At 42.6% G+C, this 22,264-nt stretch overlaps 1 protein-coding gene across 2 annotated transcripts; it reads left to right on the top strand.

Annotated features, from left to right (window-relative positions):
• The first annotated feature begins 1,268 nt into the window (after positions 1–1,268).
• Positions 1,269–22,074, top strand: CHKA (choline kinase alpha). 2 transcript variants are annotated; one of them, XM_042814062.1, is made up of 12 exons: positions 1,269–1,703; positions 4,589–4,700; positions 11,756–11,809; positions 15,035–15,148; positions 15,732–15,865; positions 16,109–16,213; positions 16,575–16,633; positions 18,165–18,252; positions 18,777–18,885; positions 19,360–19,466; positions 19,783–19,864; positions 20,638–22,074. In XM_042814062.1, exons 1-12 carry the CDS (start codon positions 1,369–1,371, stop codon positions 20,695–20,697), a joined length of 1,359 nt encoding a protein of 452 aa, XP_042669996.1. In that variant the 5' UTR covers positions 1,269–1,368; the 3' UTR covers positions 20,698–22,074. The 2 variants fall into 2 exon arrangements, with proteins under 2 accessions (XP_042669996.1, XP_042669997.1); XM_042814063.1 differs by lacking the exon at positions 11,756–11,809.
• The last annotated feature ends 190 nt before the right edge of the window (positions 22,075–22,264 follow it).

Below are 22,264 nucleotides of genomic sequence, written 5' to 3'. Positions count from 1 at the left end.
ACCAGGAGCAAATCTAGAAGATTACAAATGACTTCTATGGGTTAGGGAGCTTTGTTTTCTAATTAATGTCCCGTTACTCATGCTGTGAGTATGTCGCGTGAAGGTCAAGCACTTGGAAATAGAAAGACCGGCCACTGTGGGAGGTAAAATTAGTTCTGGTGTTTTCACTGCTACTGCCCGCGTGCAGAGACCGCACCACTGAGCTGCAGATGGAACCTCAGCAATGGCATCGGCTGCTCCAGCAGGGATCTGCGAAGGGAAGGTTTGTCCGCAGCTCCGGCCGGCCGCTTCCAGCATCCCAATCCGCGCTCTGACACGCGGATTTTACGTTCTAAACGAAAAGTTGAGACGCAGAGGGGAGAAGAAGGCATCTGTCTGTCTTCCGTTCCGCCGCGGCGTTCCTAACCCACGTTCGGGTTCTGCCGCCGCTCAGCCGCGGTCGCTTTGGCGGTACTGAGGCCGCCGTGCGAGCACGAAGTTCCGAAGCCAATCCTGCAGCTTCTGGATAACCCCCTGGGCTCTTCGGGGGCTTTCCAGCGCGGTTACCCACCGGCCCTTTCCCGCCGCTCCGCCCCAGCAGCTGGCGGGGCAGCGGCGCGGGGGCGGACGCGCTGCCTTCCTGCCGTTCGCCTTCGCTCCCGGCGCGGTGCGCTTTCTCCCCAGCCGAGCCGAGCTTACACGCGGCCGTGAATCAGCTCCGGCACGCGGCAGCTGACTCAGCCGGCCGGCAGCTCGCCGTAAAAAGCAGACCGTTGAACAAACGCTCTCGGTGACCGCAATCGTACGGCGCAGACGGAAAGTCACGGCACGCACCGGGCCCCTCGGTCCGCCGGTAGCGCTCACCTCCTCGGACCTCTGCAGCCCCCGCCTACGTCCCGTTACAAAGTGCCTCGGGAGGCACCGGGCCGCTACCGCCGAGGGTCCGTAAGGGAAGAGGGGAGGTGGGCGGGGTCACCTTGCGCTGACCCCCCACCCTGAGCTGCGCGCGCCGGTTACCAGGGCGACAGAGGAGCGGCCAATCAGCGCGCCCCGCGCCCGCCCCTTCTTTCTCCTGGGTGAGCGAGCACCAATCGGCGGGCGTTCCGGAAGCCGACAGAAGGCGCTCGCCCGTTCCGCGGCCCTGCCCCTCGGCCTCGCTCTGGGCAGGAGCTGAGACCCGAGAGCCAATCGGAGCGGGGGGAAAAGGCGTGAGGTGAGCGGGCCCGCGTGCCGCTCTGCCTATAAAATGGGGGCCGGGCGGGGGCGCGCGGCTCATTCGCAGTTGGCGGCCGCGGCGGAAGGGTGCTGCGAAGAGAGATAGAGGGCAGTGTAAAAGCCGCCGCGCGCGTCCGCCCCGACGTCCCTTCCCTGCCATCGCCCCCTCCCGCCATGAAGACCAAGTTCTGTAACGGCGAGGCCGATCCCTCTCCTCTCGGGCTCCTACTGGGCTGCGGTCCCGGCTCCGGTGGGGGCGGCGTCGTCCTCCCCGCCGCTGGGCAGCCCCCCTCGCCGCTCTCCCACGGCGGCCCCGAGGGAAAGGACCCTGCGGCGGCGGGCAGAGGCGGTGGTGCCGTGAGCCTGGCCTCCCCCGTGCCGCCGCCGCCCGAGGAGGAGCCGCCGCTCGACCCCCGCACGCGGCGCAGGGCCTATCTGTGGTGCAAGGAGTTCCTGCCGGGGGCCTGGCGGGGGCTGCGGGAGGAGCAGCTCCGCATCAGCCCCATCAGGTCAGTGCGGGCGGAGGGGCGGGGCCGCCTCCCGGGGGACCGCGCGCTACCGCTTCTCCTCGCCGCTTCTTTCCTCCTCCTCCTCCTCCTCCTCGTTTTTTTTTTTTTCTTTACCTTCCTTCCGAAACCGGCTGGGAGGGGGCGGGCGGAGGGGACTCGGGCTCGTGCCCGTATCCGCGCGGGGGGGCGGTGGGACGCGTCCTGCGGGAGGTGGGGCGGCGCGGCTCCTTCCAGCCCCGCTGCGGTGCTGCGGTGGGCGCTCGTGACTCAGCGCGATGACAGCTGAGGGAGGTTCGGGCGGCTGGGGTGGAAACGGGGGGGTCCTCTGAGCGGCGTGGCAGATCCTTGCGAATTAAGTAGTCTGTGTATGTGTGTGACGCCTCGGTCGGTGTCCCGGTGCTCCGTCGTTCTGCCGGACCCGAGGTGGTCACTCTTGTCTTCTCAGAAGGCAGCACTGCTTATAATTCCCTTTGAGTCCTCCTGGTTTTGCCTCCTTAATGCTTATGGTGCTGTTTTTCTGTTTTTACACAAAAAATGCACGTAAATACCCTTAGTTGGCAATAACAAAGTGTGGACGGCTGACAAACATCAGCTGACCACCTAAATAACCTGAAGGTGGGACCCAGTGGGATCTATGCACCAGTTCTGAGGGAACTGGTGGATGAAGTTGCCAAGCTGCTATCTGTCCTATTGAAAGGTCGTAATAGTCTCTGCTATATCAAAGTGAGTGTGATTGGCTTATCCCATTAAATGTATTTAAAATCAAGTAATTGATTGAAATCCAGCACAGAAGGCCTGGGTGTTTTTAGTTCTCGCTTGGCAGCGGTTGTAATGAGTTAACAAAGGGAGAGAATCTACGAAAACTGATACTGTTCCTTAACGATAGACTGGACTGGTGTCTCTGTAATCCCCATTGCTTGATTCTGCTTTCATCCTTGTCGGTCTGCACTGCTGGCTGTAAGCACTTAATTTCTAAAGCCTGAGGGTTTAGCTCAGTTATTCTGGTATTTCTTGGAATCCTCCTCTCTGAGATGCGCTTGAAAAGTCGCTTGGTGTCTTCTGGCTGGGAGGAACTGAGGATGGGCTGACATTTCAGAATGGGTTAAACTGTGGGAATTGGTGGTGTTTTGGCCCATGCTTTCTTGGAGAGCAAAGAGAGCAAACAGTCGATCAGAACACAGGTATGAGCACACCTAGCTGCTGTGGCTGTGATTCTGGGAAGTTATGGATGGCTTTGCAAATAGGTGATTGGAAGGGCTTACCCTTTGGCAATTTGAAGTAGGCTCCCTTTTATTACCCTCATTTTAATTTCCTTGATTAGCGGTAACTTTTCAGTTCTGGAGTGTGTAAAACTAGTGAGACTTCTGTTGAATGGAGTTCAGCCTGAGTAGTTTGCTGCTGTTGTTTGTCTGGAGGGGGTCCAAGAAAGAGATTTCTGGACTTCAGTGCACTGTATGCAGGCAGAGTATGTGACAAGAGTGATGAGACAGGATTTGTTTAGTTCTTCTCCGGTAGATTTTATGAACTGAGTTTCTATGTGTTTATTTCTCCTCTTTAAATGCCAACATTTTCATTCAGGGTCTAGAAAATACTTCAGAAAAATGTCTAGCACGGTTTCATTGTAGCCAGAACTGTAGTTGATATAACTAACCAACATTATGATTGCATCTGAGTGGTTGGGTTCTGATCTTCATTTGCTCCCCTTTCCATCTGTCTGGTTTTCCTACCTATTCACCCCCATGGCTCACTTCGTATGATTTCCCTAAGCATCCCTTTTTGAATGCCTGCCAAGCCACCTGGTTCTCTTCTGTCTGCTTTCTTGAGCGCATTGTACAGCTGCTGATTTACCCTATTTGCTCAGGTTTTGTCTTCTCAATCATTGGCTCTCAGTCTATAGTCCAGCCCCTCTTCTGTCAGTCACCTCCCAGTAGATACATACCAAGTCATCCACTTTCTTGGTGGCTCTCGGAAAAATCTTTCTGATTTCCCTGAGGGATTGTAAGAGAACCCAAATAATTACTTAAAAAAGCAGTAAAGTGAGTATCAGACTGGGACTGAACTGGAAGTTATCCACTGCAATTTGGATCTGCGCAGATTCTGGAATCAGAGCTCACTGTGGGTATCACTAAATGCCTGTACTTCGATGCTTTGGGTGATGAGGAGAGCAGCACTGCAGTGGTGCTGCGAACTACAACACAAGTACTACTATTTAGATACTAGAGTTACTTCAGTAAGGTGAAGAAGTAGCATGCTGCAGGTAAAAATTACCAAGCTTTTGCATCTGTGCTTCCTCATCCCTTTCCTATTAGCTACTATTTTTGGATTGTATCTGTTTTTGGAAGGTGTTGTTAATGATGAGATATACAAGGCTTTTTTTTTTTTTTTTTTTTTGTAGATTTGATTTGCATTTCTATTCTGGCAGTAAACCAGAAGTTTCAGTGTTTTTTTTTGTCTGCTGCAAGAGGAAGTAATAATGTGGGTCCTTTCCAACTCAAAATGTACTGTGATGTTGCAGAAATTTTTTGTTAATGAACATACCGAGGGCAGTGGAATTAATGCAAAAAGACGATTTGGTAAGGCAAATGCAGATGTAGTAAGCTGCTCTTGAAGTTTGACTACCAGAAACTAGGAAACTGCTTTCATCTGGTATCTGGCCTGTAAAGCTGTAAAACACGGGTGCTGTCACTTTTCCTGGTTACATGGCAAGTCAGCATACTTGTATGTAACCCCTGAGTGGCTGAAGTGCAGATCTCCCCACTTTGTGTGATAAGATTGCAATCAGTGCATCAGTCGTCCGTAGTGAAAGGTGTATTAGTGTGATTCCAGTTGATAGCAAGGGAATGCTCATCCAAATGAGCCAATAATCCATACCCTTCTCTTGGCAGAGGTGGCCTCAGCAACATGCTGTTTCAGTGCTCCCTACCCGATTCCATTGAGACAGTGGCAGATGAACCACGGAAAGTTCTGCTGCGCTTATACGGTGCAATCCTGCAGATGGTGAGTACACGGAGTGCTTTGGGAGAGGGGGGGCTTCTGTAGCTTGATTGAGATGTGTTTGGAGGTCTTCATTGTGACACACTGCTGTGTTATCTGCTTGGGAATGTGTTTTAGTGGCTGTGGGGTAGATGGCTAGCTTAAGGCAGTGCTCTTTATAGTTTGTTCTTGTCTAGGACTTACACTCCTTTCTACGCAGATCCTGGCTGGCGTCTATCAGCTGAAGACTCATTTGCTATCTGTTTGATCAGTAATGCTTTGTATATGGTGTTAAGTTTGGACTGTGGTATTCTAGAAATGTTATTAAAATCTGCTTCTGTACAGTGATGTAGGACTGGCTTAACTAGCAGGACTGCAGAGGACTAAGCCATTTAATTTCTACCTCAGTAGGGCTTACAACTGAGATTAAAGTTTTTTGTCAGACTTAACTGATACAGTGCTCAAGCATTTTGTTAGAGACCTTGTGCTATGGGAAGACTTGATCTATGGTGTTGTAATAAAAACGATGCATGAACATCAATGCCATATAGCCATCTCATTCCAAAATACATTTTCCCAAGTGTTTGATGTGCCCCATAGCTGGCATGAAACGAGATGTTCATCAAACTCTTGTGCTGTTCCTCTGTGGTTTTTTTTTGTCAGTAAAAACAGTACAATGCAAACAGCATTTAAATTTGTCAAACCTTAAGAGAAGCAGTTGGCAAATCTGTTTGAAACTGTAGAAAAATCTTGTAGAGATGATCTCTTCTAAAGCTTACAGGCTATTACTGTAGGACTGTATGGCAGATCTTGTCTTATCCATCTCTGCTGGACATTTGATTACCCTGCAGTAAATCACCATAAGTGTTCAGCCTTATGAAAAATGGCAGCTTCATAAAATTACATTTTGTTGACAATAGTTTCTATTTGACATAGAGGATCTGTCTGGCTTCATTATCTGTTAATTTGTGATATTTTCTGATAATTGTTTGCTTTGAAAAACTGATCCAGTATCTGCAGGAGATTGACTGTTGTGGAAATTTTGGTCCATTCTTCCTGCATCCTCTGCTTTGACCAAGCTGACTCAAAAATCTCATTAGATACAATCACTTAAGTGGCTTTCAAATGGTTTTTATGTAACGTGAGATGCAGACTTTACCAGAAATAATGTAAAAGATTGCAGTGATTTGAAATAGCATGGAGCATTTGGCTACACCACTGTTATGTGTGTTGGGAAAGTTAAACAAGAAGTGTGTAAAAGTGGATTAATTCCAGTTTAAATAATCTGTACTTTGGCGTAAGAAAAACAAAAAATAAAATAGAGGCGGGGGGGGGACCCAAAATCTTGGAGAAATTGTTTCTGAAGTGACTAGGATTGGTGATACCATTTTTTTTCATAACTGTTAATGGCTTTAATGCAGCACTGACTCGATATGTAGATGTCTTCAGTAGGAACATGGGCTATAAAGCTTAGTGTAGTGATAGAACTTCTGTTGCCCAAGAGCTGTGAAGAAATGTAGTGCTCCCCCCCATCACCCTTTTTTTTTTTTTTTTTTTATAAAGGTACAGCAGACTCTAGTGTTGGTTGACCTCCTCTTCCCTCAGAGTTTTTCTTGTCTTTTCTGTGCCCCTATTTGCTGAAGGAATCAACAAAAATTGGGGGCTCTAAAATCAGGGAACTAATTTGGTTTGAAAATTGAAAGTGTGTTCATAACTTTCTAACCTTTCTGCTCTTGGTTAAAGGATCTTTTGAGATGTCTAACTTCCTTTATTTCCGTAGTGGCAGTGAAATGACTGCTCTTGTTGGTGCAGTTCACTAAAGGTTAAGTAAGCAGAAAAAGTCCCAAGGTAAAACTTTCAGATTGCATTGAGGTTCACAATTTTTTGTCGACAAACATTTGTCTCTTCCAGCCCTTGTACCTTAAATGCAAGTTAAAATATAAGCAAACTGTTTTATTGGGGTATTTTGAAAACCCAACTTAAGATTCTTATGGATTGCAGCGTGGCTTAAGCAGAATCTTATGACAAGCCTCTTGTTATGAGAGAGTGATCCTTAACTTTTTTAATGACATGACTTGAGTTTAAAGCCCTGTAGAAATCAAGGGACACCGCTTAAGTTGAGTTTTGAGACCTTAATGCTAAAATCAAGACTTAATTCTCCCTGGCTTGTCTTTAACTGACACTGGGTATTAGTAGCTACCACTTACGTTTTGAGTCATTGTAGTGCGTTTTAACACCTACCCATCTTGTTTTCTGTTGCAGTTGGAGCACAAAACAATGATATCAGCTCCTCTTATTGTCCCTGTGAGTACTGCAGATCTGTAGCAATCTGCACCAAATTGATACAGATACAGCTGATGAATTAAAGTAAAAGTTTTGAACAGGATAGAAGTGAAAAGTAGGAGCTCCTCACTAACTTGGGCAAATAATACATCATCATTTTCTTTGAGCCACCTTTTAAAGGAACCTTTTTAGCAGTTTGAAAATAGCCCCAGTTTGCTTATTATGAATCTTGGAAGACACAAATGTCAGTACATGAAACTCATCCAATAGAAGCCATGCCAGTTGGCTAAAGCTGCCACGCAGGGAAGGCACTGTGCCTTCCTCTGTCATAACTGATATGTTAAAGCCAGTTTTCTTTGTGTGCATGAATGTTTTGGGGGGAGTTGGGTGGAGATGAATGGAGCTAGCTTGGCCATTGTTACCAATGGTCGCACTGGCATGGATGTTTAAACATCAAGGACTTCTCTTGAGTATATCCTTGAGCAGAACTTTTTTTAAGACAAGAATTTATGCTTGTGACAGGTTAAAGTACTAACCACATTAAAACTCAAGTGTTTGAGGCACAATGCAGATATGTCACCCATTGGAAAAAGGGAAATGCCTTACCCTGCTTTTATTCTTGCTCCGGCTGAGTAGCTAAATTTAAAGAGGAGCACTGAAAATACGACTTCCTCATTGCAAAATGACTTCAACTGTTGGCTAAATTCAGCTGCAACAACTAAAGCAAAAAGTTCTCCACAATGCCATTTCAGACCTCAAGATTGGATTTCATATACAGATCACTGTAGTAGTTCTACTTAAATTCAGGAAAAAGAAAAAAGGAAAAATTCCCACCTCCTAGAAATACCAGGAGTCTCAATATATGTTAAGCATCAACAAAAGAAAAGCCCAAATTAAGGTGGATTTCTTTGAAGTTCACCTGTCAAAAAGTAAAATGCTGATTGATCCCCATTCTTTTACACGTGTCAAAAGAACCTTGAACTCTGTTTCACTGGGACTGTTACTTTGCAATAGCTAAAAGAAAATCTTACATAGAAATGAGGAAAAACAAACCAATATACCTAACATTCATCTGTGGTCTCAATTTCTTTGTGAGCAGATGCAGACTAAGCATGAGTGGTTGCCACTGTTCTGTGGCAAATCCTTTTCCATACCTGCCTTGCTGCCTTTTATTTTTTTTTTTTTTAACTAAATAAAATGCAGACTGCTGTGTAACTGTAATTATCAACGTCTTCTGTGGTTGTTGGTGTCCATGTCTGTTTGTAGCATGGAGTAACTACGAATCCCTGGCGCTGGCAGACGGCTTGAAAGAAACGAAACGCCTCTTACGGGGATATATTTGTGTTGGGTGGAGTTAAGGGTGTTCTGGGGGTAATGTACCACTTTAGTTGTATATGCATGTGTTCTCTGCTGCAGGCTTGCCCATGCGATCGTGCCTAGAGCACTCTGGTTTCCAGGTGACAGACACGATTCACGGTATAGTATGAGATCTCTGAAGTTGGAGCGTTCTCTACAGCTTTCATTTTCTTTAGCACTGGATGTCAATGTTTAAAAATAAGGCTTAAGTAGCACCAGCTACTGTCTGTGCATCTGAATGTTTAGAGCAATAACAAAATCTCAAAATACTGCCCCTTCCTTTCCTCTGCTCCCTCAGAAGGGAATGGTAACTTGAAATGAAGAGGATTAGAGAAGTCCTTGTGGCTTTTGAGCAAGAATTCCTAGTTCAAGTCCTACACGTGTTAAATACTAGAACTTTCTAATTAATGTGTTTCTGCAGGCTTAGCAGGGATCACTGATGAAAGGCAGGTAGGTTCTCAGGAGCAGAAATAAGTCACTGCTGTATCTAAAACTGTTTGTGTTCCCACCCTGTTCAAATAAATGTCTTTTGCCAGCTTCTAGAATTAGAGAAAGCTTCCCCTGTTGCCGTAACTTCTCAGTCAGTGCATTGTAGTGTTGTAATTTCTTGGGATTTGGAGATACTGCAGTGCTATGACTTATGCCTACTTGGAAACAACTAAAGCAGAGTGTATGCAGAGAAGTGGAGTTAATTTAAAAGTGCTACGTTTGCAGGCAGAGCTTGCAGTTACTTGGGAAAAAAGGTACAAATTGTTCCCCCTCGACAGAGTTCTTCTGTCAAGCATCTTTTTAAATAGAATTTGTCTTCTAATTACAAAAGAAATAAATGTGGGGAGTTAGGGAGAAAATGCTGGCAGAACTCCGTTCTCTGTATCAAACTGCCAGGTGTGTAAACACAATCTGCTTGTCTTCTAATCACAGATAATGCAGAGTGTCTCCCCTTCTAGGACTTTGATCTCGTACCTGAAATGTACTGCATTTAATTAATTTCCATGATCACTGAACCTCAAATTAGAGTATATACAACTTTTTATTGTCTCTGTGCATTTAGCTATCCTCTCTAGCAAAAAGTGTAGCGAGATTTCTGAATTTGCTTTGAGCATAAACCTTCTCACAGTAACAACCATTGAACAGATATTTCAGTTTGTTCTCAGGGATGTAGAGCACATGTCTGTTCTTAGTTGATATTTCTGTTCAGAGGGACTGATTAAAAACCTCTAGCAATTATTTAATCCTTCTCCTATTTGAGTAAATAAAATCTCATTGCTATAAAAGTAAATAGCTCCCAGAATAAGTTGGGCAAAAGTTGGAGTGTGGTAGAAGAGTTTAAAAAAAAAAAAAAAAAAAAAAGATAGAAGCAACACCTGAAATTTTGGCTATTTGAGCCAAGAGGGTGAGCTGGTTATGTAGATGAATATCTATGCGATGGTATCTCATCATCTGAGATGTTTGGCTTTGAGCCTCTTCTCATGGATGATTGTGCAGACAGAAAATCAAATCCTAGTGCTTGAACATCCGTTGAACTCTTTAAAGAGTTTAACTCTTAAATTTCTGTTGCATGAAATCGCATCCCGCTTTACTTCATTCACATTGACAGCATGTACTGGAGACTGTGCTAATTCTAGGCTGAGCACATGGCCACTTGTGAAGTCTGATCCTCTCCAAGCTCCCATTCCTATCTACAAGTTATTTGCGAATTGCTTTGCATTCACCCTCCCCTGGATGCTAATGCTGTATGCTGAGGGAACAGAAAAGAGGAAGGGGTGCTGCAGAAGCCTCCTTTTCTGATGACTCTGCAGTAACATCCCTAACTGCCTCCTTCTAATGGCACAGTGGATGCCATTAGGATATCTCTGCTAATTTGAGGTGGAGTCCTTAGAACTGGCTAGCTCTTTACACATGCCTTCTGTAAAGCGTGTGCCAGTTCAGGTTCTAGGGGAAAGTCTAATCTGCTTACCTTCTGATGAACTGAGCCATTCTGAGAGCACCATTAATCAGGAAAGACTCCTGGATGGTGAGTAACTTTCTGACTGTTCAAGAAAAATCTGTAAGATGCAATAGTGGTATTGATGTAGGACATGCTTGTTCAGAGAAGCTCTCTGTACACTACTTAAATGCTATCGTGTAGTTACACATTTAGCTTCTAGTGAATGCGTTTTGACTTTATTAATTTCCTTGAAAGGAATATAAACTAATAGTAGTCTTCATATTGTCTTGTTTTAAGCTTAGTATCCTAGTGGAATGGGAAGTACTTGCTGAAAGACCATGGATTCATGTTAACTATACTTCTTCTGTAGCTTCTGAAATAACATAATTGCATAGCTCGTGTAAATCTTTAGCTTGTTGTATTGTACTGAAGACAGCTGGTGTTGCTTAACTGTATTCTGTTAAGTTCGTATTTCCACCCGTTCTGGACATGTTAGAACGTTGGGACAGAAAGGTATGCACACGGTTCTGTGAATCACACGTTTTATTCAGAGGGTGGAGATGCAGGCTGCCTTCATGGGCCTCTAAACTCAGTCTGGTTTAAACAGTCTATGGTGGAATTGCAACGTAAAGTAGCAGCCACAAACTATCGCTAAATCTGAGCAAACATTTGTTTCTCTTCTCCTTACCTTCAGAACTTTAAAGGACAAGGCTTTTATTACGGCTTGAATTTTAAACGTGGCTCTGTTAAAAGCATGTGCCATTGAAGGTGGGGTTGCTGAGGATGTGATTTGGTACTCTGAAGCTGCTTTGTAATGACAGTCAACGAGCCTAGCACAATACATTTTGCATGGAACTGGTTGAAGATTTGCTTGTATAACTGCAGTTCTTGCTGATGTGACTTACGTGGGCATTTCATTTGAAGATAAATCCTGGATTTGCATACTTAGTGGTATGTGCACATCACAGCCTGGACAGTATATATATTCCTTACATAATTAAGGAAATCTTTGCCAAAAGAATTTAGGGAAAATAAACATTTAAAATTACACTTAAAACGAGTGCTTTGAGAGCTTTACCAATAGTCCTTCAAAGGCTCTTATGTAATTTATGTAGCTTATCTCTTAAATGTTTTAGCTGCAAGAAGAATGTCATCCCAGATGTTGTTCAGAGGGACTTTTCTCTAAGTTAAAAGCATATATTTAAGCTTGTCATGCATTGACATGCAGATTTGAAATACTGGGAAACAGAAACACCTGAAACCCATCTCCTGGGCTGTTTGCAGGAGTGGCTTGCTCTCAGTGGCACATCCTTTTGAAAGGTTTTGGAATTGGTGGAATAGGACTGCGGTCAGAGGTCAGATGGATGCTAGTGCTGTAGTTGTCACAGATCAAGACACTGTTGAGACATCTAGTTAACTGTAGCTGGCACTTCTACTCCCTTTGTTCTGGTGGTTGCAGGTTAATCATGTTAAATTTCATCTTCTCATTGTGCTTGCTTTTTCTCATCCATAGAGGTCCTGTAATAAAGGAGAATCAGAACAGTCTCAAAAGGAAAATGACTTGCAAGTAAGTAATTATATTTGCTTGCTTAACAGAAGTTTAGAAATAGGGAAATACTGTGAGTCTGCTTGTTCTGAACCAGTACTCAGTCTGCCTGGTGCCTGGGCTGTGGTGTTAGAAACTGTGAAAAGTAAGGAAGAAAACACATCTATTTGCTCATGAAAGTGATACAGTGATGTGTCTGTGCATAGTTTGGAGATAGTTAAGTATTCTACATTAACATGAAACACTCCAATTTCAATGTAGATGGTTTTGTACCAATTCTTGCCCTTGTAACTACTGAAGCAGGGCTCTTCTTTTGGTGCTAGAGAAGGATCAGCACTCTACCTAATCCCTACTCTGTAATAAATCAAACTTAATTCTTCTGAGGAAAGTATGTGGAGCTGGGGAGTTCCTTTTGAACCTAAAATGGTTTTGATGAGCACTGTGCTTGAATCATCTGCATTCTGCAAACTTTACACTGTTTGTGTTTGAAACCACTTCTGCTCATCCAGCATAATGTCTGCCAGAGTGCAATTTTTTATAGTCATCTGAACAGAATTTTGGTGGCTTAGATTTTTTACCTTGGCAGTGTTTTTCCTAGGGGTAACATTGCAGCTTGTTAGCCAGATGGTTTGCTTCTTACACGTTATCGTTTGTACTGTCATTTTTCAGTTCTGTGAAGGCTTTGGCAGTGGTTAAGGAGGAGTACATATAACTCAAATTTAAATGCTGCTTTTTTCTTGTATTGCTTTTGCTTCCAGAGAATTTGAAATGGCTTAAGCATTTTTCTGGGGAACTCAACTCACCTTAAGGTGGTTTTAAAATATTTGTTTTTTGAAAGTCTACTTTTGAAGTCTAGATGAGATTTCATGAAGTTGGCGGAGCTGCCCTTGTTCTCAAGTGACTGATCTTATGGCAGGAGGAGTTCTTTGGCTGCTGCATTCAAACCTTTGTATTTAAGTGCCAGGTCTAAGAGCATTCAAACTCAACTCCTACTGCTGTGTTTGGGTAATGTTCACCTGAATTTCTGTCTGGAGGCAGATCTTTCATGGAGACATGCAGCTATTCTTATTAATACTGCTGAAACAGCGTTTAGAAACTTGCAAGCACGTAGTTGTGGATTATTTTAATGTTCTGCATTTTCAAGTGTGGTAGGTAATTAGGATTAGGCAGAACCATAACAAAAGTAACCAAAATTGTAAATGGAGATCTCTCTGATTACCACTCCTGATGCATTAAGGGGAATCTTAATGAAAGGGAGGTTTAGGTTAGATATTAAGAGGAAGTTTTTCACACAGAGAGAGGTGACACACTGGAACAGGTTGCCTAAGGAGGCTGTGGGTGCCCCATCCCTGGCCAGGCTGGATGTGGCTCTGGGCAGCCTGGTCTGCTGGTTGGTGATCCTGCACACAGCAGGGGGTTGGATCTAGATGATCACTGTGGTCCTTTTCAACCCAGGCCATTCTGTGATTCTGTGATAAGATCAGACACAGGGTGAGTGAAAAACATGCTCCCTTTGAACCCTTTGAGCTATTAAAGTTTGGTTTGAGGTTGTAATCTGTGGATCAAGCACTATAGAAAAACACTAGCATTGTCAACTGTCTGGAGCTTTTTTTTGTTGATGGCTATCAAAGTTTCTTTTGACTTTTCTTAGGATAAAATTGTGGGATAAACTTAGGTGGGTTCAAGGAATGCTTAAGCTTGAATTCAGGGGAAAAAGTATACTTCTCTTGTAGAAAGTGGACTGGAGATTTATAGGATATCTTTACAGATGATCAAATTTCTCAATTACTCCTCGTGCATAACATCATTCTTTTGCTTTGGCACTTGCTGTTATCTGAGTATCCTGAATTCTCTTTCAGTGAGAGATGTGAAATCAAGAAGGTAATATCTTAGTGGGCACAACCAACAGAATTGCTGTGATGAGGCTTTTAGAACACCCTGGCGTTGTACCAGCAACACACAAGTTCAGTATCTGTTGGGGTAGACATTTAGTAACCTGCATCTAATTTGCTTTTCTTTTTGGTGCTTGGTGTTAGGCTTTAGAACTTCACTATGGAGCTAAGTGCATGTGAAATGATAATATATATCTCTCTTGTTGGTGTGTTAGTTCTGCCTCGGCTGAGATGGAAAAATAGCGGAGGGCATGGATTTACTGCATTCACATGCAAGTCATCTGAATTGATTTCCTTGATGGCTTCTTTGCTTTTTATTGAAGCTAATACTTCAGAGTGCGGCTGTTAGTCTTTGCTGCACTTCAAAGTGAAATGCTACACTTTCCTGAGAGTGTAACAGTGCAGTAAGATGTAGGACAGTCATTAGGAAAAAAAAGCTGTGAAACTGCTTGAAGATTGCTTAAGAGTAGAACCTGAATAAAAAGGGTTAGCTGCTATCTGAGACTGCAGTGAATATAGTCATACAAAAGGCTGTGTAGCTCAAAATATCTGAGAGCTTTCCTAGTTTTGTGCTCTTACTACTTAAGGCTTGTTAGTATGGTAGGTCAGGTTTTGAGGTGAGCTGCTCAAATATCAGCAGAGTTCATAAACCTCTTGAATGTAAGAACAGCTGGATCCCTGATGATGTAGTTGCTAGATGTGGAGATCTCTTTTATGGCTTCAGTTTTAGAAATAATCTGTCAAGAAAGCTGTACGTGAGTGACTTTAACTGTATTTTTGAGACATACTTCATATAAAAAAACCCTCCTGGCCTGTGATTGTTATGGGCTGTTTATTGATGTAAAGAAAACCTCATGAAAGCTGAGGTATGTTTGGACATAGTGAAGGAAGAATGTTTATTCACCCTTGCCTCCTTAGTGGGAGTTCAAATTATTCTCTCCTTCTAATAAAAAGAGAAAGAGGGAAGACCTAAAGCGTGCTTAGTAGAAACAAACCCTAATTCATTCTTCTGAATGAAAAGCTGGTTAGTTCAGTCACTCACTTTATTCACTTGCATGATTAAACTGTCCTTTCATGAGGTACTACTCCAAATTGTGTTACAATCACTAGGAATAATATTCATAGTTCCCGTGATGTGTTTCAGCAGGATAAGCTCCTTTGGAAATAAATTTGCAGAGTTCCAACAGCACAGGGAGGAGAGAATAGTTTGATTTTGTCCTTTGTCTTCCTTTGTCCTGGCCCATGCGATGGTATCTAAATAGTACTTGCTTTCTCCCCAGTTTGAGACTTGTTAAACTCTTCTGGAGGCACCACATCATGTTTTGATATATTTTTTTTAATTTTTCTTTTTCAGGGGGCAGAAGCCATGGTTTTGGAAAGTGTTATGTTTGCCATTCTGGCAGAGAGAGCTCTCGGCCCAAAGCTGTATGGAATCTTTCCACAGGGGAGACTGGAGGAATTTATTCCCGTAAGTCCTGTTCATAATTAGTTAGTGGGCTGGTAGTTGTTTTAATTGATTGTGACAAGAAGGTCTCTGAACTGCCCAGAGAAGCAGGGATGTGGGAATGGAATACTTGGCAGTCTGCAGTAATTGCTAGCTGTAATTCAATACAGTTACAGTGGGTGTTGGAGAGCCCAATTACAGCTCTTGCCAGGAGGAGATATCTAAAAATTCCTCAGCTGTAGCAGAGACTAATAAATGAAGATAAAAAGCTTGTTAGATACCAAACATAGTATTGGAAGCTATAGAGTAACACTTTCCTTTAAAAGCAGTGAGAGCAGATGCTTTTGATGTCCTTAAATATTTATACTTAGTCTGCTTTGAGGGTATTCTTGGTGTGAGATTTGATATTCCCCAGGTCTTGATCTAGAGCAGAGTTGATTAAGTCCTAAGTAAGCTGGCCTAGCTAACTCAGCTTTTCCAAGTACAGTTTATCAATTTAAGTTCATACTGGGGGGATGAGGAAAAGTGTATTGCTGAAGTACTAACTCTTTCTAGTATTCATCTTTCTCACTTAACTGTATTTAAAGGATACTGTACTTTATTACAGAGCAGGAAACTAAGTACTGAAGAACTGAGCCTGCCCGACATATCTGCTGAAATAGCTGAGAAGATGGCAATATTTCATGGCATGAAAATGCCATTTAATAAAGAACCTAAGTGGCTTTTTGGGACAATGGAAAAGTAAGTTATGTGCTATTTGAAGTACGTGAACAAGGTGGCTTGTTGTAAACTTGACATTTGGAAATTCTTCCTGAATGATAGTACTCAAAAAAACATTCCTTAGTTATCTGATGATCATAAATTATTTGGGGAGGATACATTTTCTTTAGCCTTTATTTTTAAACTTCCTCGATTTTAGTTTAATGTGGGAAGATGTTTTGTTTATTGGCATAAGCACTGTACTGTTATCTTTATTTTTCACAGGTATCTAAATCAAGTGCTGAGGATAAAATTTACTAGAGAATCCAAAACTAGGAAACTGAACAAACTCCTCAGTTACAATCTACCCCAGGAAATGAAAAATCTAAGGTAGGCTTATCTACAACTGTCTTCTTGGTCTCAGTTTTAGCATCAATTTGTGTATTTGTTCAAGTGCATTGTACTGCATAGTACCCTATATTCATTTCACTCTACAAGTTGGAGATTTTGTGGCTCTGTAGCCAACCTGTGTGTGGTATTATTACAATTGAATAAAATCACTTGCTGATCTCAGATGCTGATCAATAAAGTCCTACTTCTGTTCTGATCTTCTGCTCATAATAAAGAAAACAGGCTCTTGCTAGAAATAAATAGCACTTCAAATTCTTACAACAAAGTCCATCCTTTACCTAGAACTTGAACTGAACTTAGTGATCTGTTACTAACTGGCTCCTGTACTGCTGTTTTCTAGAGCTATGCTTGAGGCTACTTCATCACCAGTTGTATTTTGCCACAACGACTGCCAGGAAGGTAAGCTGGCCTTGTTCAGCGATGCGGTGTTGAGCCTTTTTCCGACCACCTGTTTGCTTTCTGAGAGGCAGTCATGTTATCAAGGTACTGCCTGGCTGCTGACCTGAAGTAACTGCCTGTGCACTCCCAGTGTGCATCAGCAGCAAGGCAAAATGCATTGACTTAATGATTGTCTGGGCTAATGAAGAGAATGACTGAAGCATCATCACTCGAGCCGAGTGTGTACACAAGCTCAGTACAGGTTTGAGTTTCCTGATAGCAGCATCTTTGCAGCCTTGAGTGAGATAGGATATTCTGTAGCCCTTTTGAAAGAAAGAGCTGAAGAAGTGAATGATGAAAGTGGAGATTAGGGGAGTTTGAGTCAGCAGTTCTCAACTTGCACTGGTACGAAACATCAGAAAAGAAAACTTCCCCTTTTTATGAGAGTCATGTAGGAAATTGCACTTTTTGTGAGCTAATTGTCCAGGGAGAAGAGAGAGGAGGCAAGGCTTGAGGTGCTGGCTTGCTGTATTCTGCATGTGGGTGTCCTTTTACCTGTACAGAGGGTAAGCTAGGCTGAGCTGCAAGGATATTAGACCAGGACCATGTGTGGGGCTGTTGTGTTCGCAGGGGTCCCCACACTGTTAGTGAAGACTGAGGAATGGGCCTAGAAAAGGATTGCCCCAGGGGACAGGCACATAGGGATGGGGAGCACAAGGGGAAAACGCCACTGAAATGAGGAATGAGGAGCTGTCTCAACAGTAGTAGAATTCAGGATCTCATTCCAGGTACAGTACTAGGGGAGTTTGCAGTGTGATAGGGTTCAGACAAGCTTTGGGAGCTAGATTTTCAAGATTTAGGGTGAATATTTGAAGGAATAGGGAAAATACTGTGCTTGTGTTACTGGTGCAAAGGTAGGTGAATTAGATTTGACATGAAATCAGATCAACACATGGGGAGTGGGCAGAATATAGCAGGAATTAGAATTACACTGAATTGATTTACCAGTAGCAAAACTGTTATCGTTTGACTGCGGGCAGACTTACAAGTTTTTGATAGTTAATGTGATAAAGAGAATAGAAAGACAGATAAAACAACCTCCCTTATACAGGAAGAGGCTGAGCTTTTCTGAAGGTACTGCTGTGCTACATAGAAGAGCAGAGTGATTGAGTCCACGGCTCTCAGGCTGCTGAAAAGCAATTTCTGTCCCAAGTGTTGTGTGATCAATGATAGTGCCGTGCAGGTCTGAGAGATGCTGTATAATTTAGATCTCGTGTGCTGTAAGCAAAGTTAGAGCTTTGGGGGAACAGATGTGCCTCCCTGCCCTTACAGAAGAAAACTCTTTTGCTTTCTGCTTTTTCAAGGTTTATAGTATATATCTCAACTTTGCAACTTGGCTGTTCCTATTACTCTTATGTATAGATGTAAGGGATAACTGGGATTATCTGAACAGTGTTTCTTAAGACACAGTATGGCTTTTCTGTAATTTCCCTGTGACTGAGTATGCTGTCTGTATAAACATTATCTTATAATATTCTCCTAATGTTTTTAGGTAATATCTTGCTTCTAGAAGGCAGGGAGAATTCAGAAAAACAAAAGCTGATGCTCATAGACTTTGAATACAGCAGCTATAATTACCGGTAAGTCATTTTCTTCGTTTCTGTTGAGCAAGAAGATGCATTGCATTTTTAAAGCTAGAATGAGCAAGTGCTGAGCTGCTGGTTATGTCCATTCCTAATGAGTTGTGTTCTGCTCCTAGTGGTGGACGACAGATGTAATTTGCCAAAACAGCTTTGGTTCTGACAGCTTTGGGTGTAGGCTTAGCTCAGAAAATATGGTCACAGATGCTGGAGCTTGCTGGATTGGAGAGCTTGTTCACTTAGTTCACTTACTACAGGCAGAAGTAATGCTAATGCTAGATGTGTCTGACTTAGTGCTGACATGTACTGCTTACCTGTGTATTTCATCTGTCTACATGTAGCTGGTAATTTCTGTTAATAGCTGTCCATCTTTTATACTTGGTTTTGGTGACTCGCAAAGAAGTTGTAGAGAAATGACCTTTAGCAAGAACTGCAGCGAGTTGTACCAAGTAGCCTTGTGCTTCTAAACTTGATCAAGCAAGAGCAAATGGCTGGTATACAAATAAAGACTCTCTCTTTTTCAGAGGCTTTGACATTGGGAATCACTTCTGTGAATGGATGTATGATTACACATATGAGAAGTATCCATTCTTCAAAGCTAGTGTTCTTAAATATCCTTCAAAGAAGCAGCAGGTGGGCACATAAGAATAAGTAATAAGCCACTGTCTACAATCTTCAGATCTTAACTCTCCTTTCCAATTCTAATTTAGATTTGCTTTTTTCTAGAACTTTTCTTCTATGGCTTCCCATGTATAGTAGTTCCTATAATCCTGACTACTTGCTTTAAAGCTGTACAAAGTTCATAACAGCCATTCAGGGTAGAATTTCTCCTGTGTTTTTTTTTTTTTTTTTTTTTGCTATGCACCACAAAAATGAGGTCCAATAGCTGTTGGAGTGCAGCTGTGAAATTAGCTGTCGGTAGCAAGATGTCAGCTATTGTCCTTTCCTAAACCAGACTTCCAAGCAATTAGTGGAATTGCCATTAATCTAACTCTAGCACTGTCTGTGTTTGGAAAAAATACAACATACTCAAAACTGCCTAATTCTGAAAGAAGCAAATCTGCTTTGAGACAGGTTTGTAACTTTTTTTGATTACTTGCTTTCTAGCTTCATTTTATCTCCAGTTACCTGTCTGCATTCCAAGATGGCTTTGAAAATCTGAGCAATGAAGAGAAGTCCAAACTAGAAGAAGAAATGTTGCTAGAAGTTAATAGGTAAAATACCTTTCTTGGCTCTATCTTGAAACTTCCATTGATACCCACCTCTGTACCTCAGAGGAACTTCAGCCAAGATGCTAAGCAGTTTCTGTATGGTGTTGAAAAACTTGTCAACTGCAGGCTTTAGATGTGTGATATGCATGTAGTAGAGTAGATAAAATATTAGGAAAGCTAATGGAATTTTATGTAGTATCATGCTTTAAGGAAAAAAAAGGTGTGGCCACCCCCAAACTACAGCTTGTATTCTAACAGGACATTGAGTTCAGTTGGCATTCGGTCGGCTGTTATAGTAAATATAGTCTTGTCATTTCAGGTTTGCTCTTGCATCACACTTCTTCTGGGGTTTGTGGTCTATTATACAAGCAAAGATCTCATCCATTGAATTTGGTTACCTGGTAAGTTCTTTAATAATAAAGTTTCATTGAATTAAAAATGTATGTGGTAACCTGTGATACATTATCAGAGTAAATGAAATGGCTGCTCAGTGCAACTTAAAACTTCTAAGTGGAGTTTAGAAGAAAAAAAAAACCACACCCATTTGTTACTAGCTTTTTCTCCTTCATTTTAATGATAACTCCTAGGATTCTAGAAACTTCAGAAATTACTTTCACTGTTACATAGCCAGAGCAGCTGTGCATGTCAGACCTTGCCGTGGTGTGACTGCCTTGCAGTGAAGCCATTCTCTTGCAGTAAGAGATCCCCTGCAAGAGGGAAACAGTAAGTGTGAATTGGAAGAGAGAGTGGTTGCAGAGAGCACACAGAACGTGTTCATACCCATTGTGCAGCAGTGTCAATGCCAGGTAGCTTCTGTTTCCAGATTAACTCTTGATGCAAGGTGCTTAGGGCACTGTAAGTGATATAACCTTAAGGTACGCTGAATGTCTTGCAGAAAGTGTTGCAGAAACCATTCCTAGTGAAATCTTGACTTTTCTAGTTCCCTTTTTTACCCTGGTGTTTTGGTGGCAGCAGCTAACAGTGTTGGTTGAAATAAAAGATGGGAGGAAACTTTAGAGGCGAGAAATCCTTTGGGGAGATTACTTTGAGCAAATAGATCAAGCTCATTGGGATGATGGGTTAGTAAGGTAACACAGTTAATACCTTCATTGTTTCCCCTTACCAAACATAGACACGTGGCTGTTCACTGTTTCAATGTTTTGTGTTTCACCAGGAATATGCATTATCCAGATTCGATGTGTACTTTGATCAGAAGAAGAAGCTCCAAGTATGAATGTGGGAGGAGTGGCCTGTTGGTTATTGTATGAAGAGGGCAGCTGGACAGAACTTTCACCGTGCTTAGGCTACTGTATCTGTAACGAAGGTGTCACTGACTTCCAATTCCTTGGAAGGCAGGAGTACAATACTGAAGACTGTATAAAAATGACTTGTTTACAGTTTCATAAGTATGTGGAATGAGATTGAGAGGCAAAAGTAAAATACAACAGTGCAATATCTTAAAATCCTTCTAATCTAGAATTTAATCTAGAAGATATTTTATATACTGGGGGAAGCTTACAATTAAGTGTCAATACCACCTGCATCGGAGCAAACAGTGTTACTGTACGTTTTCTAGGGGTTTATTGTCATGAGGACGAATGTTGTAAGCAGAACAGCTGTAAAGGTGTAGACATTGTAGACATTGCCTCTTAATGGGAAGGAAAAGCAAAGGCGACAACTGTTACACTGTGAAGTAGGCTTCAAATCTTACTGTGAGATTAGGTTCAACATGCCCCGTGAACACTATCTTCAAAGCTGCTGATACCTTACACCACTTTAACCATAAAGCAAGGAAACACATGGAAGCTGCGTGCTTTCAAGTGTTATCTGCGTATCCACGAATGTTTCTCTTAAGCTGGTGTGCCTGTGAAGTATGAATGAACTTTGAACTGGACATTCCAAAGGAGTTTGTCTTCAACCGTTCATTCCTCATCCTCCAAGAACATGCTTTAGCCCAGCCTGGTTGTCTCCTGAAATGCCGCGTTCAGCACAAGGGGTTCTGTGTGCGGTCAGCACTGGGAAGAGTGCCTTGAATTACTCTAGCTACTCCCCAGGCAACTGGATTGACACTGATGAGACTGACAGATTGGATCCCATCTCTCTTCCTGACTGGCGTTGCCTCGGTACGTGTCTGTAAGGAATACTAAAGCCAAAGACTGCGGAGAACACTTCAGGAAGTGGCTGTTCTGCCCGTCCAGTGCTTGTGTGGCTTGGGAGGTGCTTTTCTTGTACCTCCAATTTTCATCATGTTCCAGCAGTGCAGTAAGGTGGGGCGTCTCGTGGGGAACAATAACATGTATATTGAAACTTGAGTGTAATCTCTGTACATGTCATCTAAAGATTTCTTTAGACTTTTGGGAACTTGTTTATTTTGAACGTTATTTGTTGTGCTTTCTAACACACTGTATTATAAATAATAAACTTTTAAGTCTACCCTTTTTTTCATTTGTATAGCAAATACTGTTCCAAGCAGTTGAAGAAAATGTGCAGCATTTCATGTACTGTATTGCATAACTTGTAAAAGCTGTCGGTTTATTCTCTAGTATAGAGAATCATTTTGCATACACAATTATTAATGCTTTATAATAAATATAAAAGCACTTGAAAAGATCATAGTTGATGTTCTGAAGTCTTCCTTTCATCTGCAGAGTAAAACAGCTGCAGTTTCTGGCCTCGATCTGTTCTGGAAATACTTTGGTTCTGCCTTTAAGATAAGCTGGAGTTAAACTTGAGGCTTGATGCTGTGGGCTTTCTCTTCTGCACCTTTTGTAGTTACTGTGTAGCTGAGTACTGATAGTACT

The sequence above is a fragment of the Centrocercus urophasianus genome, unplaced genomic scaffold (genome assembly GCF_019232065.1).
Source record: "Centrocercus urophasianus isolate 14NV4802_14NV808 unplaced genomic scaffold, USGS_Curo_1.0 seq_14, whole genome shotgun sequence".
Classification (NCBI taxonomy): domain Eukaryota; kingdom Metazoa; phylum Chordata; class Aves; order Galliformes; family Phasianidae; genus Centrocercus; species Centrocercus urophasianus.
This window is presented reverse-complemented; position numbering and strand designations above follow the sequence as displayed.

Excerpts from the sequence above, each read along its gene's own strand:
- CHKA (XM_042814062.1), top strand. The coding sequence starts at position 1,369 with ATGAAGACCAAGTTCTGTAACGGCGAGGCCGATCCCTCTCCTCTCGGG. Across the intron at positions 16,214-16,574 it reads CAGGAAATGAAAAATCTAAG|AGCTATGCTTGAGGCTACTT; the intron begins GTAGGCTTATCT and ends GCTGTTTTCTAG. Across the intron at positions 18,886-19,359 it reads ATCCTTCAAAGAAGCAGCAG|CTTCATTTTATCTCCAGTTA; the intron begins GTGGGCACATAA and ends CTTGCTTTCTAG.